General features: G+C 38.4%; 1 protein-coding gene across 4 annotated transcripts in view; it reads right to left on the bottom strand.

Annotated features, from left to right (window-relative positions):
• The window catches only part of TAX1BP1 (Tax1 binding protein 1), an 81,162-nt gene that overhangs the window by 51,373 nt on the left and 14,121 nt on the right, over positions 1-15,668 (bottom strand). For 2 of the 4 annotated variants that reach the window (XM_063325084.1, XM_063325087.1), the window contains exons 1-2: positions 15,259-15,410; positions 12,114-12,297 (exon numbers count right to left, since the gene is read on the bottom strand). In XM_063325084.1, the coding sequence (XP_063181154.1) occupies positions 12,114-12,290 (177 nt within the window). In that variant the 5' untranslated portion in view covers positions 12,291-12,297; positions 15,259-15,410. Of the gene's footprint in view, positions 1-12,113; positions 12,298-15,258; positions 15,411-15,668 lie in introns of those variants that run through there. The other 2 variants (XM_063325086.1, XM_063325085.1) reach the window with 2 other exon arrangements.

Genomic DNA, 15,668 nt, shown 5'->3' with positions numbered 1-15,668 from the left:
TTTTCTTGTGAAGGCCCTGCCTGGACTATATTGACAGGAGAAAAATTCCTATTTAAGGTGGTTTTGTTGTTGGGTTTTTTTGTTTGTTTTAATTAAAAAGACCATTACAGCAACAGGGCCATACACTTCTGCTTGGGACATACTGAAAAAGGGCAAGTTGAAGCTTATCTCATAATCATAAGAATTTGCGCTTTGTGAATCTTCCTGGTAATAGTGTAGGATTCGAGAAATCAGATGATTCAACAAGTAGGTGGTGTTAAATACAGTTAGCATGGGGTAAATAATACCAGTCAGTAGTGTACACTGGAGAAAAACTGAGAAAACATTTTAAAAAATAAATATATTTAGTTATTGCATATGCAGTTTTAAAAAACTGCATATCGCAATTACTTAAATGCCACTTTCTGTGAAAGCGATAGAATTTAGAAGCAGCAATACCAGAGCACAGACTTTTAAAGAGAGTTCCCTGGCCAGCAAATTCATTAATTTCATACTTTGAAAACTCTAAGGTAAATTTTGTTAAGCTAAAAGCAGATAAATTAAGATCAGCCTTTCATTTTCAAAAATATTTTCTCCATAGAACAATGTTCAAGTAGCAGATAAACGTTATCCTGCCACCTCGCAAAGCCTTTTGCAGCTGATGCTCCAGTTCTTGGGGTGATGTGGCTCCTTTGACCCCACTGTACTTGCACTGAAACAGCAAGAACACCAAATCTACCCTATGAAAATAAACCAATTCTAAATCTATTTTGATTATTCATATCTCTAAGCTTATCTATGCAGGAGTCTCCAGGAAAATCCCAGAACAGTAAGAGAGCAGAAGATAAATTTCAAATGCAGGCTTGTATGTAGAATTGGAAGTTACTCCGACAAGCAGAAGCAGAGAAATTATCAAATATTTGAGAAGCCCTCAGCACGAAAATGGAAAAAAGAAGGGCTGCTGCTTTAGTTTATGTCCAGACTCTTTCTAGTATTCTACTTGAACATGAATGTATGTTAAAAAGTGCAGATGCTATTTAAATAATTCATAGACTTCTTATCACAAATTTGTGTCTATTAGCCTTCCTTTTTCGCAACATTCAAATTCCAGTTGCCTCGAAGTTTAAAAAAAAAAAAAAAAAAACACCACAAAAAAATCCAGGACACCCTAACAATTTTTACACAAAAGAAAGAAATGGAAATAAGTGGTTAAGTATTTAATTTACTAGCATCTTGCGATATTATTTCTATTAAAAAAAATAAAATGGAAGAACAGCAGCACTAGCACAACGCATCAGAAAACAAGGGCAGACAAAGTGCAAAGTCTTTTACTGTTATCAGAGAAAAATCTTCAGGCCGGTAAGAACAAGAGTTTGACCATTTCAACTGCCAAAACAGCTGATATGACTAACAATGAGCACATGTATTCATGAAAACATTACAGAAATCACACAAATGTTTGCAGAAAGATTCGTAAACTTCATTTCTGTATTTGAACTTAAGTAGCAATGAAGAAGCATAATCATTGAAATTATATCCATTATAAAAAAAAAATATATTTGAAATCAAGTCTTCAATTACATTGTTTAATTTTTTGTGTCCCTCATTTGCTGGCCAAGTTCTAAAAATTTACAATCTAACTACTTAAGCTGCGAACACATTTATTTACATTAATAATTAGAACTTAAAAGCTGTTAAAAAACTGGAAGTGAGGGGAAACGTGAAAACCCACACTAAAGTCCTGCTTGGGCCTCATGTGAAGTTACAGTCCTATTCTGCAAGGAAGAATATATTCTGATGTACTGAAACATGAAGCCAAAGTTTAAAAAAAAAAAATACAAAAAAACCCACAACATACACAACACCCCCCCCCCCAAAACAACACAACTCTTTCATTAGAATGCTAACTAAAATGGCATACAAAACTCAGATAAAAATACTTCTATAACATGCTTCTTTATATTTAGTTGATACTGTTAACTGGAAAAGCACTTAACTAAAAAAAAAAAGGTACTAAATTTAGAATAAGACTCCCAAAATGAAAGCAACTCAAGTGAAACAGTATCTCAATCAAAACAGCTACAGATTCCATTGTTGTACAAAAGCCTCAGCTGTAACTCCTTTTATGAAAATAATTTCACATACCATCTGAAAAAAAAAAAAAAAAAAAACACAAACCCAAAACCAACTAAAAACACAATGTAGCAAACAAAAAATACTGTCAACTACTAACATAAAACCAAGTTCCAAACAAAGCGCTAAGGCTGAAACAAATGCACATTAGTACTTTCTTACCATCGGAAATCTTAAATGAGAAATTTCAATGGGAGACACTGTAAAACTTTCTGTGAACCAGGAGAAGTACAAGAGGCACAGTTTGCTAGTCGAATTTAAAAACCTGGCATCGGTAATGGCAGACATTACAATATCCACATTCAAGCACACAAACAGTACAAATTACACAAGAACTCCAGCACAAAACCTTCTGAAGTTCAGAGGAAGAAAAAGGAGAATGACCTGTTAAAGCATGCACAAGAGATGTTCTGAACTCAAGTTCATCATCTGATGCATTGACTGGCTGTGCTGATATCATTACTTTTTAAGGAATTCATTGAAAACTCTGAACACATTTTGCTCAGAGTTAAAACCTCAAATATTAACGTCCTTATTTATTAGACAAAAGAGCAAATAAGACTTAGGTGATACAATTTCCCTAAACCAACAAGAAAAAAAAAGAAATCCACGTTATAATCAGAATTAGAAATAAAGTCTCTGCTGCCAACCTGCTTTTCAACACAGTCTTCCAGCTTCTCTGTTTCTCTACATTTAATTCTCACAAATTCCGAAATCCATTTTTAAATTAGAAAGCTGTGCATAAATCCAACACTCTTGCTTTCTACATGTTAACCAACAGATTAATAATCCAGAAACCAAATCCTACTTTCACCTTCTCAAGCCCTGTTTTTAGGCCAAAAATATGACTAAACATCATGTCTCCTACAAACATGTCATATCCAGATTATGTTATGTACAAGCAACGTCTTGTTCAAACAAACCTCACTTGATTCAATTCTCCCTCCATAAAACAGAAAGCTTTAATAGGCCATTAAAGACTAATCCATTCACTATACTCCTGTTTCCTACTTTTGAGCAAAAAGGCTTATTTCAATTTAGGACATCATAAACTACTTTTTAGTTATATAAACCAACTCTGTAGTCACAGAGGAAATGCTGAAGTCTGGTAAAGGTTAAGATGCCTAACTCTGAGTACTTTGCAATTTGGCTGGGCAAGCAGGGACAACTCAGCTGTCCGCAATACTCATACCAGACAGGTTTTCCTTCTACTAATAAATAGGTATGTATTCACCATGAAAACGTTTTCTTCTTCTGTGCTGCCCCACACATACAAGCCCCTTTCTTACTGAAATGCCACACAGCGCAATTAGTTTCCCCATATTTACATTTCGCCCACACTACGTTTCCACAAAATAGCTAGAATGTGCCTGTCTGTATGCCAATAATGAGTTACCAAATATATTACTGAGGAAAAATAATAACCATTTTACTTCACTGTATCTCCTTTAGCTGTCATCTGATTCATTTTACAACAAATGTAGGCTTCTCTAAGACAAAAGCTCTGCCTTACAACTGCAGAGCGTTTGCAGCGTAAAGATCGTTTCAAACTTCATTTTTCATTTCTGGAGTTTCAGGTGAACATGGAGAATAAACGCTGTTTTTCTATTTTGTTCAATTTCTTTCCTTTTATAATGCCTTGGTAAAGTCAGTCAACCCAATCTTGAGAGGGAGTGCTTTAAAGAAACACCACTGTAAGGGAAAAGCCACTTGGCGTTTTCTCCCTGGCCTCAGAATGCTGTTACACAACTGGAACAGCAGCAATGTTCCTTCTGCAGCATTAAAAGTGTCTTACCGATCTATACAACACATGTACTAATCACAGCAGATCAAAAAAGCAAACCCAGGAAACACTTACTTAGCTGAACCAACTTTGACATAACTAATGAGCCTTTACTGTAAATACCTAATATGACCCAATTTAAAAAACAAAAACAAAGCAAACAAAAAACTCTTCAGAGTAAAAGTTACGCCCTTTTTGTAATTCAGAGGGTAAATTACATAGTTTAGAAATTAATTTGGTGAAGTACCTCAAGTACTGCAAGAAAACAATAAACCACCTCTGAAAGACGCAAAATTACAGCCAGTAGATAAGGCTTTGGATACAGGTTATACGGTATAATTATTACTGACAACAGTAAGTCATCAGCCTTTACATACTTCAAATGGTAAGAAACAGTCATTTTGACCCAAACCACAGAAAACACAAGTGTCCAAGCAAAATGCAATTGGGACCAGCATCCCTGGAAGTGATCTCTCCACAGTAGACCTTGTTTGTGCCAGAACCCTGAGTTCAGGTAACATTACTTCAAAGTCACAACAGTGCTACTGTAGCCCGTAACAGTCCACAAAAGGCAGCTACAGGTAACAAGTTCTTCTAACCGAATTAACAGATGGAAAAATTAAAACATCTGGGGGCAGTGAAGCTCATACTGGACAAAATTACTGATAGTTTACTGTCAACACTGACATGCCACTGACACAATATACTTTTGAACACATGCATCATCATCAAATAATGATATCTAGATGCCAATTCTGAAAGAATCAAACTGTATAAGAAACTTCAGAACACGGACATGAGGAGAAATACTTATTAAAGTATTAAGTACACTTTAGTAACATTAAGGAATAGACATTTAAAAATAAGTAAACAATGAAGTCAAACTACAACCTTGATTTTTTTAATATCTCTGTGATCACCTTATACCACACACAACTTCAGCTTACATCAGTCCAAGACATTTGAGGCTTTACTTCAGACATGACCTCGCTGCTCATACTGAGATAAAAATTTGTTATACAGCAGGAGCCCTAAAGCTGAAAAATTTTGGGATAGAAGATGGCTGCAAGGTACTCTGTTTAGACCGTAGACTGTACTCTTAAGATGTTCTCTCATGCCCAGACCTGAAGAAGTCCATCTCTGCTGAATGTTACAAACACATACAGGCAATCTTTTAACTTGAGCTACTAAGAACATATGGTATTTGTTGCAGTATCAAGGTACTATCAGAATTCTCATCTATTATCATCTCTCATTGGTTGTATTTCTACATCAGAGTTCAGAGAAATATGTCAAAATGACATTGACAGAGTGCCTAGACCACAGAATAAACTTTCTCTCTTATTAGGTATAAATCAAAATAAATATAGAAACAATATGAACTCTCTAAAAGAAAACTTGGTACATATGTAAATGGCTGTCAAGGGAAATGTTATGACAGATCAAAGACTAACAAAGTTACTGTTTACTTTAAGAGATAAGCATGAAAATGTATTAAAAAAAAGGGTGAGTAGGGCTTAAGTGAAACATTCATTTACTATCACATTTCATGAAAACTATAAATTAGCATTTTATTTTTACTTCAAAATTGTTACCAGCTACTGACTACTTTGTTATGCCAATTTTGTCTCTGACCACACAAACCTACCATAGCAAGTATTTTTTAAAAATTAATGACACTTGGAATTAAACGTCAAAATTTCTTGTCAAAGGTATCATCAGGTAAACCTAGATTATCCTTCTCTTCATCTAGTATAGAAACAGTTAACAACATTGACATGGACTTTTTTTTTGTGAGAAAAAGATTAACTCAGTTATTTAAGACATATCTTTCCAAAGAAGGTAAATCAGAAACCAAAAGAATCACTCTAATTTGTGGATATAACAATTCTCAAAACATTATGAATTCCAATAATTCTATTCCTGACTATTTTAACAACAGGACATACTCTCCACTACACATTCCTGTATCTATCGTGCCCTGCTGTACAGTGATGATTCCATGCCAGAAAAATTGTATTTCTACATGCATGTGGTCAATAACACATCCAGCTGTTGCACTGTACTTCATAATGTGGTCTGTGTATGGAAGTAATTGATATCTTAAAAAATTTAGAAAAAAATTCAATCTACAACAAAACTGGGACATTGATATGACCCACACAAGTTGTACTGTTATTTGCAGTCCAAAGGAGACTACATAACCTAGAGTACTATGCAAAAATATATCTATGTTGTCGTGACACAACAAAACCACCAACCAATTTCTTAGGTGTCCATCAAATCCACTGTTAAATTTTGTTACAGAAGTTTTTGACCACAGACAAGTTAATTCTGAGGTTTGCTATAAATTAGTACATTGAAAAGACAGAAATTAAGTTGCACTTAATACTGCACTGATGCACAAACAGTAGCTCAGGTGTGACCTCCTACATACTGAGTACCTTCTCAGAGGAAGCAGGCACTTTTTGCATTCAGGTAAGTTACTAAAATCTTCCCAGTCCTGGTTATTCAGTTTTTTGCATAAGTTACCAGAACATTGGATCACCATTTTTAAGTTGTGGATATCAAGAACATGGACATTAAGAAATAAAAAATTTCCTTTTCTTCTCTAGGGATATATTTACTGCCTTAATGTAAAAGCATGTCTGTAACTTCAGTCAACATCCTAGAAGAATGGTAATGTAGGTTACTTATAAAAAAATATATCAACTAGAACTGAGGAACAGAAAAGTTTTGATGGAAAGTTAATTAATGACACAGCAAGACCAAAGCCATTAGGTTAACATATGTAAGATTACGTGCTGATATTGCCAGTCTTCCCAGCTTGCTGGCCTCAGCAAAATTAAATCTTCAGAAACTTGGAAAGTATTACGACATATCCCACAAACACCCACACCTTTAACGCTACTCTCTTGAAGCAGTATCTTTATTACGCCCATAACATTCTTGCCTTGTGCCTTTGAGATGTACAATAAACCTGCCTCCCTTGTATACTGAACATCTGTCAGTCCTACTTGCACACATATGCCCTAGACAGAGGGGTAAGCACTACTTCCTAAAAGCCAAACAGGTTTTTCAAACACTTCTGCAAATCTGGACATTACGCATTAATAATGCAAAAAATATCACGTGGCCATATGATTACTTCACTTTATTGTGAAATAAAGACACAAGATGTTGACTTCACCACCCAGAGATTAGGACTACCTACCAGACAGACCATTTTGCACACATTCTTTTTCAAATTAATTTAAATTAATTCATTTTTCAAATCAAATTTCAAATTACTCTAAGGGCCTCTCCAGATTTTGATTAATCAGAGATAAGCAGAAAAGAATAAAGAGAGGACATTGGTCTTGGATCATTCTGGGAGCCCAGATCTCCTATGAAACCAATCAAGAACGATAAGCCTTCTACCCTTTCACTCCACACTAGGAACCATCAGGTTCTTCTGCACAGAAAAAAACTGCATGAAGAGGGACTCAGGGCAGGGATACCCATGCCAAGTACTAGACCAGTACTTATCTGTAAAACTGACTTTTTTTTTTTTTGGGTAACAAGCAAGGACATAACCAATCAAGATCTTTTGGCACTTGATTACAAATGACCCTCCAAAAAGTCACAAAAGCAAAAAGAAACTGCTGCAGTGAAAGACAACAGACTGGAAGACTGAGTCAAAACCTGCTTTTAAGCCTTGAGTAGGGGACAAGGAAGAAAAGGAAAGACTAATATATACAAGAAGAATAAAATGTTGCATTTTCAGGACTTCTGTTCTGAAGGGTAACATCATCATCATTATTGTACTTCCTGCCTCCTCCAAGTTTTTGCCAAAGGTCCAATCCCAAAGGTAGCGGAATACACCTTTAGACACACCTAGTTTGTAAGAAAATTGGTATATCTGAAATAATCACAGAATGGTAGGAGTGGAAGGGACCATCTAGTCCAACACCCTTGCCAAAGCAGGTTCACCTAGAGCAGGCTGGACAGGAACGCATCCAGGCAGGTTTTGAGTATGTCCAGAGAAGGAGACTGCTCAACCTCTCTGGGCAGCCTGTTCCAGTGCTCTGCCACCCTCAAAGTAAAGAAGTTTTTCCTCATGCTTAGATGGAACTTCCCATGTTCCAGGTTGTGCTCATTGCCCCTTGTCCTGTCAATGGACACCACTGAAAAGAGTCCGGCCCCATCCTCTTGACACTTACCCTTTAAGTAGTTATAGGCATTGATACGATCCCCTCCCAGTCGTCTCTTCTCCAAGCTAAACTTCAGGTCTCTCAGGCTTTCCTCACAAAATAAATGCTCCAGTCCCATAATTCTTCCATATAATAATTATATAATATTTCTGCTATATGCAACATTACCCTTTCAGGTCACAAACACTGTGTTTGCATTTTTCTAAACAACAGAAAAATACTTTCTTGGGAACTGTTTTAAATCTACTACTACCGCCACAAAGTGTCATACACTCAGCATTACAAGAGTTCAACATATAGCAACAACTTACTAAATCACCCTGGAAAAAACAAAAAAACACATTTCATCTAGAGCATATGCAGAGAAGTTGATAGAATCTGTTAAGTTTTAGAAGAATAGTTATTTGCTTCCTGATTTACTTAGTATTTAGTTCTGTGTCATAATGCTGTAATGCCACAAATCCCTAGCTCAGTCCAAAGTTCTACCTCCCAACAAGACTTTTTTGATACCTCTGATGGAGAATAGGAAGGCAGTACTTCACCTTGCCTTGGCTCCTTATTTTAAATTGCTTTGTAAAATATCCTTGAGAAGAAGATATCTTTATATAAACAACTGCAAACATGAAGGAACCTGCTGTGGTACTTTCAACAAAGCCATTATCTTTTCATATTACAAAATAAGAAGCCAATGCTCAGTGATTAAAGTAGAATACTTGGCAGACACAGAAAACTGGGAACATGCCTAGTGAGGAGGGAAAACTCACAAGCATTAACTATAGCAAGTGACAAAGAATGTATACCAGCTGGAAAAGATTGATATAATGAAGAGAAAAAAGGAAGTTTTACATAATGAAGTAATACATAAATTTATTTATAAACACATGCAGTAAGACACACAGAACTTTTATAAGCAATTCATGGCTCCTACCATGGACTCCCTTTCTAATATCAATTTTTTCACTTAAGCTGCACAACACCAATGGCAGCTACAACAATCACAAATGCAAAAACTCACAAGCTAGAAATTAAGAGTCAGTATATGAAATAAGGATTTGCTTCTGGAACTATTAGCTCCATTTCTATTTAAAAAGGAAACAAACTAACAAACCAAACCCTTAAAAGCTGCTCTTCAGAACAGAACTCTAGAAAAGATTTGAAAAAGAAGCTTCAATTGTCATTCCACATTAAGCAGCCATGCCAATAAAGTAGGCATAGACTTTCCCCGACACACCTTCCTAGTCCACTTGTTTCCATCACAGTGATGCCAGCACAGCTGCCCATTGCATCAGACAGTGACCAAGCTGAAGAAACAAACCAGTTGTGAAATCAGGTGGTAAAAGCTAGGGGAGGAGGCGCTGTATTTTTCTGGCAGATCACTTCCCTGATACATTTCACTGTGCAGCTGCACAAACAGCTGGACTAGCAAAACAAATAGGATGATATAAGGATACAAATGATCAATATCTACTCAAGACATCATTGCTGCTGAAGAAACATACTTGGACTTCCAACCTAAATGAAAACCATTCACTTAAGAAGGCACCTATAGATTTTGTTCAGTTAAATGAAAAAAAAAAAAAAGAATCTTAGCTAACCAGTTGAGCAAACACAGGACAGAATACAGTTGAAGCCACTGCCGCCTAAAATGGAACAAAAGCCAACAGTAGAACCAAACACAACACAATGTTCACAGGGGCTGGGGGGGGAAATAAATCTTATTCGACATTTACTTAAGCTTACTTAAGCTGGCACCAGCTTAAACAGGTTTGTTTTCTAAGCAAGTTATTCACTTCAGAAAGACAAGGTGAACTTCTGTTCCCTCTGCGTGAGCAGTCAGTGAATCAATGCTTTGAGTTTTCTCACAGAAGCCTCACTTCCCTTGCATGCTAGGCCAATACAGAAGGCAAATAATTACTGTTTGCATAATTAGTCAAGATTTGCTTTTTTTTTTATGCTGAAAATCACTTTACTAAACATGCATCACATGCTTCTTATGTGCTTTAGTAAAGATAAATGATAAAACCCTGCCTGTTTCATCAGTTTTCAAACCATCTCCAAGTGGTTTGTTGATTATCCAGGAACAATCAGTTCTCTAGAAGTCACTCATTTTTTCATTCAGATCACCATATAGTACAACTTCTGTCTATCCCAAGATGACTACACTTTCACAGTTTATTTTACTGTAAACATTACTCATACATATTTGTAGACACAGACACAGTTGGACAGCTGGCTCCGTTTAACTCACTGTACTATAACGACACGAAGACAGTATATTCACACCACTTAACTCAGTATAAGCTGACATAGTCACAAAAAGAAAACGATATTCATCCTTTTCCCCATCTCACAATGCTTCCTTCCCTTTTGTTGATGAGAATTAGGTGAACTGGAAATTCAGTTGGGGAATTCCATAAAAAATAATCCAGTCACAAAATGTTAGTCTTAACCTCAATCAATTCCCTGATTTGGTTCATCACACAAGAGCTTGTTTCACATAAAGGAGGGGAAAGCACAAGAAACAAACCACCCTGCACAAAAGAAGAAGTTTCTTTCAGCAGCAGTACTAGCTCATACCAGCTCAACATGTTCCTCAAATGACTGCCAAAGCTGTATTACATACCACTGCTAAAGCAGAATAAAACTCATACACCAATAGTTTACAGAAATCTACCATCATAGTCAAGATGAAATCAAAGATACCTGTCCATTGTACACAGCATTTCATGTAGTCACTGTAAAACTGTTTCACACCTTTTTTTTTGTTGTTTTCCTAATTAGTATTTTAGAGTCCTGTCTGATTGCCTCCCTCACTTAGATCAATGGACAAAGCCACAACATTCATTTCTCAAGTTACATTTAAATAATTCCAAAATGCTTATGTGCAATATGAACAGCATGCTCTTTGAAGTTTTGACAAAGACTTTTTTTAAAGTTTCATTAATGCCATTAGCTAAACATTCAAGTGTGCTCAATCACACTGTTTGTCAAAACTTTGCAGATAATCAAGATACATATACACATATTTTTACAGACTTCCCACTAGAGAAATGCGCCTGTGTAAGTTAATGCCTTCCTCACACAATTTAGTGATCATATAGTCATTGCACACAGCATTGAAAATGCTTCTGGTTTGTTACAGAGCATAGTACTTCTATTTTACAGAAGAGTACCTTATCTTGAATAGAGACTAACAATCCATTGCCAATCTGCAGACTACAGTGAAGTAAAGCATTTACTTTCTTAAACACTGAACAGTTCTAAGGGAAATGTCCTCTGGTACCAAGATAGTCTGTTACCTTTCCCCCTTCCCTACTGCCAAAGCCCCAACCAAAACTGCTATTAACAATTCAAGTAAAGCATTTAAGCATCATCTACTAAGAGCTATATCAACAAAGAAACATAGATCAAGGTCTTAAATAGAAGCAGATGTAAGAATTAATCAATATCTAATCCCATAAATGAAACTTTATTAACCTTTAAAAATAACTCCAAATAAATCAAATCGCTGATGTGAGGCAACTTAGATGTTGCTTCACCCCTCTTTTTTTCAAGGGTCTGTTTTGAACAATTTTAGCGATCAATACGTTCAGCCTGTTCTAGCAACAAAAACGAGTCAGGGACGTGGGTGAGGATATCTCCAGCTTAGTCTTTGTTCTTTCCACACACATTTCACACTTACCATGGCTCACACTCTTCATATAATCCTGTTCACAATGTCACTCTGTGCCCACGCATTGCTTCTCAAATAATCTCCATTTAATTCTGCATGACATGACTGCATCACACCTTCCCTTTCACCCAGCAGGCTTACAGCATACTCATTCCTCTAGTTTTGATCTCCAGTTTGATCTCTGTTACAAAACTCACACTCTAATAGCAGGAACCAATACATCACTTCAGCCTTGTTCCACTTAAGTTTAGGAGAGAGCTTCTACTGTTGGAATTCTTTTAAACTTTTTTTAACTGATAAGAGAGAAGACAGCAAACATTTGAGAAATAGCAACAGAACAAGATTTACTTACCTTGAAAATACCAACCCAGTCTTTCTGATGAGGATGGATAAATTGGGTCAGAGTGTAGTGACATTCAAGGTGTGTGTTCGGAAGATAACTTTTTGCCACATTTTGGAAAATTACATGTGCAAAATTGGAAGTCTGCAAAGCATTAGTTGAAGATGGAACTTCTTGAAAGGATGACATGATTGATCTGTAACAAAATTGTAAAAGTTGCTACTTCAATATAGTGGAAAAATAAGTGTAAAAATATATTAATAATCGATTATAACCTATTATAATAATAACAACCTGTTATAATCTTAATAATCTGTTAACCAAGACAGAGAAACCTAACAATTAGTTCCTCTGTTCTGAAAACAGATAGCTATAGACCAAGTCCACCAAAGTGCACTGCCTAAGCATCACTCCAAAACAATCACCTCTCAGAATTAAAGGACATTCATTTCAGCGATGACATCAAGATGGAGAAAAAGCATTGCTTAGCTGAATGCCCCCGGTATTAGATACAGTGGCAGAAAGTGGGAAATAAAAGTGGTGGTGTGAAAACGAAGCAGGATTCTAATTTAATTAAATATTCTTAATGGTTCTGGATGTGGCAAGGACGGAAAAAGCAAGCTCCGTAGTTTCCCCACTTTAAACTTTTCTCTGAATCTGTACTGCCCGGTGCTTCTGACATCATTTTTATATATGGAGTTTTTCTTCCCCTCTCAGTAAAAGTAACAAAGTTCCATTTTAAGACATGTTTAAAAACCAAGAAAGTTTATCTAAACAGGAGGGGTTTGTTTGGGTGAGGTGTTTTTGTTTGTTGTTTTTTGTCTTCAAAAGAGTCCTCTTGCCTCTGTTTAGCAGTCTGTAGACATCTTTTACTGTTCTCACTGCAACACACGTTCCCAGCCCTGCATGTTTAGCTTCATTACCGTAAACAATGTACTTCATTGATAGTGGGACCATTTAGGTATGCACATAGTTTGACAGATTAACACTAATCAGTTGGACTGCAAAAGCTTCTAATCATGCTTTCCATTCACCCATTCATTCAGGATACACAGTGCTAAAAATTACAGCCATACAAGATGCTTCACAAGCAGAACGTCCCTTCCTCAGATTCGGCAATATCTGCCAAAAATGCAAGATGGGCAATTGAGCAGTTTCAAGTGTTTGATTTGAATGTACAACCACAAGTTTGTCAAAACACTTGTTATTAGGAGGACTGAGGCTTTACATATCCAATACATTTCTAGAAAGATAAGCCATCCTATTCTTGCAATTGCTGCTAAAAGTAATTTTGTATTGACCAAGCAAATTCACACATTGGATGAGGTAACTGACAAGTATGTGACATAATATATTACTTTCATTGAAGATACATGTAGAAACCAATCAAAAAAGGGACTGCAAGTCTCAAGAGGTTAAAAGATTAACGGCTTTCTGGGTATTTCCTATGGCCTTTTAAAATTTCTTTTCACCAATTAAAAAAGAAGTAGCAAAGAGCTCATGTTTTCTGAAATAAAATGCGCTCTGAAATAAACGGGTGCTCGTCATTCAAAACAAGTAAAAGGTAAACAGGGATTTTTTAGGTTTAAGCCCTCAATGTTTTAAGCTTATTACTGCCTAATTTTGTGTAACACGTAAAATATGTATGGGCAGCCATAATATTATTTTGGTATACGTTACATAAAAAGCAGTTTTTACCCTGAACAACACAAGTAGTAAGATAAAATGCCGAGTTTATGAAGATTAACAGATATGAATAACAAGACCAAGAACTTACACAAGCAAGACACTGAGTAAAGACAAAAAGACGGCTTTTGAGAGACAACAGGGTACACATAAGTCCTATCTGCTATCTAACATCAGAGTCCAGAAGAGCGTAGGAAATGTTACAGCATGGTAAAATCCTGAAGACTCCCACACCTCTCAAAACAGAAGATTACATTTAAGACGTCTCTCAAATCTACTCTGAACTATAAATGGTATGAAGCAGCAGTTTCTACAATTATAAAAGAAACAGAATTCCCTTAACTTTTTCCAAGTGCAACAAATTCATTCCTTTTTAGCAATTTAGTAGTACCTGAAACCAAACAATATTGACATGAAACAGACTTGTTTCAGTTTTCATTAGCATGATGAACACAAGAAGAGTAAACAAACCACTAACGACAAAAACAACTGACACTAGCTTTTTTTTTTAAAGTAGGTCTACTTTAAAAAATGGATTAATCTAAATTTATTCTAAGCGCTTATTACCAAAAAAAAAAAAAAAAAGCTACCACCACCCCCCGCAAACATTCATTTTTGCACGCTGGTTGCCAGCTACCACAGCCGAATACTATCCTCACTGAAACCAGTGAAGGGAGGCTGGTTTCCAAGCCTAAAGCAGAACTATTCACAAATCTGAACTTGTGCAGAACAGCAGAATCAACTGGGATTACTGCTGCCCAGCAGGAAAATCCCCGGAGCTTAGGTGACGCTGCGATCTACTTACAGTTCAAGGATAGTTTAGGGGATGCTGGGTGCTTGCTTAATTAGATCGCAGCCACCGGCTGGGAAAGAGGGGAGGAGGAGGAGGTAGAGCTACGCTTAGGCTTCATTACTGACATGACAAGCGACTCCCTGGGGAACGCGTTTGGTTTTACGCACGGAAAAGGACGCGAGGAGGAAAAGCTCGTCAGGCAGGAAAAACAGAACCAGGACGAGCCGCGCCGCCCCAGCCCGCTCCTCCCGCAGTCCTCCAGCGGCGGTCCCGCCGGGACGGGGCGCACCTGACACCCCCGGTCCCGGCCTGCCCTGCCTTCCCCCGCTCCGCGGGGCCGGCCTGCGCCTTGCCGCCTCCCGCCCTGCCCCGTCAGCGGCCGCCGCGGCCTCACCTGCCCGCCCCCGATCACCTTTGCCCCGGGCCTTCACCACCGCACGGCCACCCGGGCCCCCCGCAATGGCAGCCGGGCCCCCCTTCTTCCCTTCCCGACTAGGACCGGCACAAAGCAGCTGGAGGGGGGGCTGAGAGGGGGGACGGCTTCCCGGTGGCGCAGAACCGAGGCCCGCGGCCTAACAGCCCCGCCCGCCCCAGCGGCTGCCAGAGGCCGGGAGGAAAGAGGGTATCAGACCTGCTCGTCCCCGTCCTCCCCCAAGCCAAGCCCGAGACGGCCCTTACCGAGACCGGCGCGGACGGCGCCGGGGACATCAACACGGAGCCTCCGCCATCAACGCCTCGCAGCCCCGCCCGCTCGCCCTCGTCACTTCCAGCCCCGGCCCTGCCTGCGAGGGGGCGGGGAACCGGCCGGAGCCGGAGGCGCAGCCGGGCGTGGGGTCCGGCCAGGCCTGCCCTGCCTGAGCCCCCTCAGGCCTTCGCGCCCTCCCTCAGGGTGGGGAGGGGGGCTGAGCAGGGTAGTGCTGCCGGCCTGTGTAGCACCGTGCAGCTGTTACCTCCGTAAAGTGCACCTACCCCTTACCACAGTTCCCCCGCTTCACCTTCGTTATTACATTACGATACCCACGTACCCTAATTTAATCATCTCCTCCTCCACCCCACTTCCTGGCACCTTGTAAGTGGCCACCTTTAAC

Source organism: Chroicocephalus ridibundus, chromosome 2 (genome assembly GCF_963924245.1).
Source record: "Chroicocephalus ridibundus chromosome 2, bChrRid1.1, whole genome shotgun sequence".
NCBI classification, from domain to species: domain Eukaryota; kingdom Metazoa; phylum Chordata; class Aves; order Charadriiformes; family Laridae; genus Chroicocephalus; species Chroicocephalus ridibundus.
This window is presented reverse-complemented; position numbering and strand designations above follow the sequence as displayed.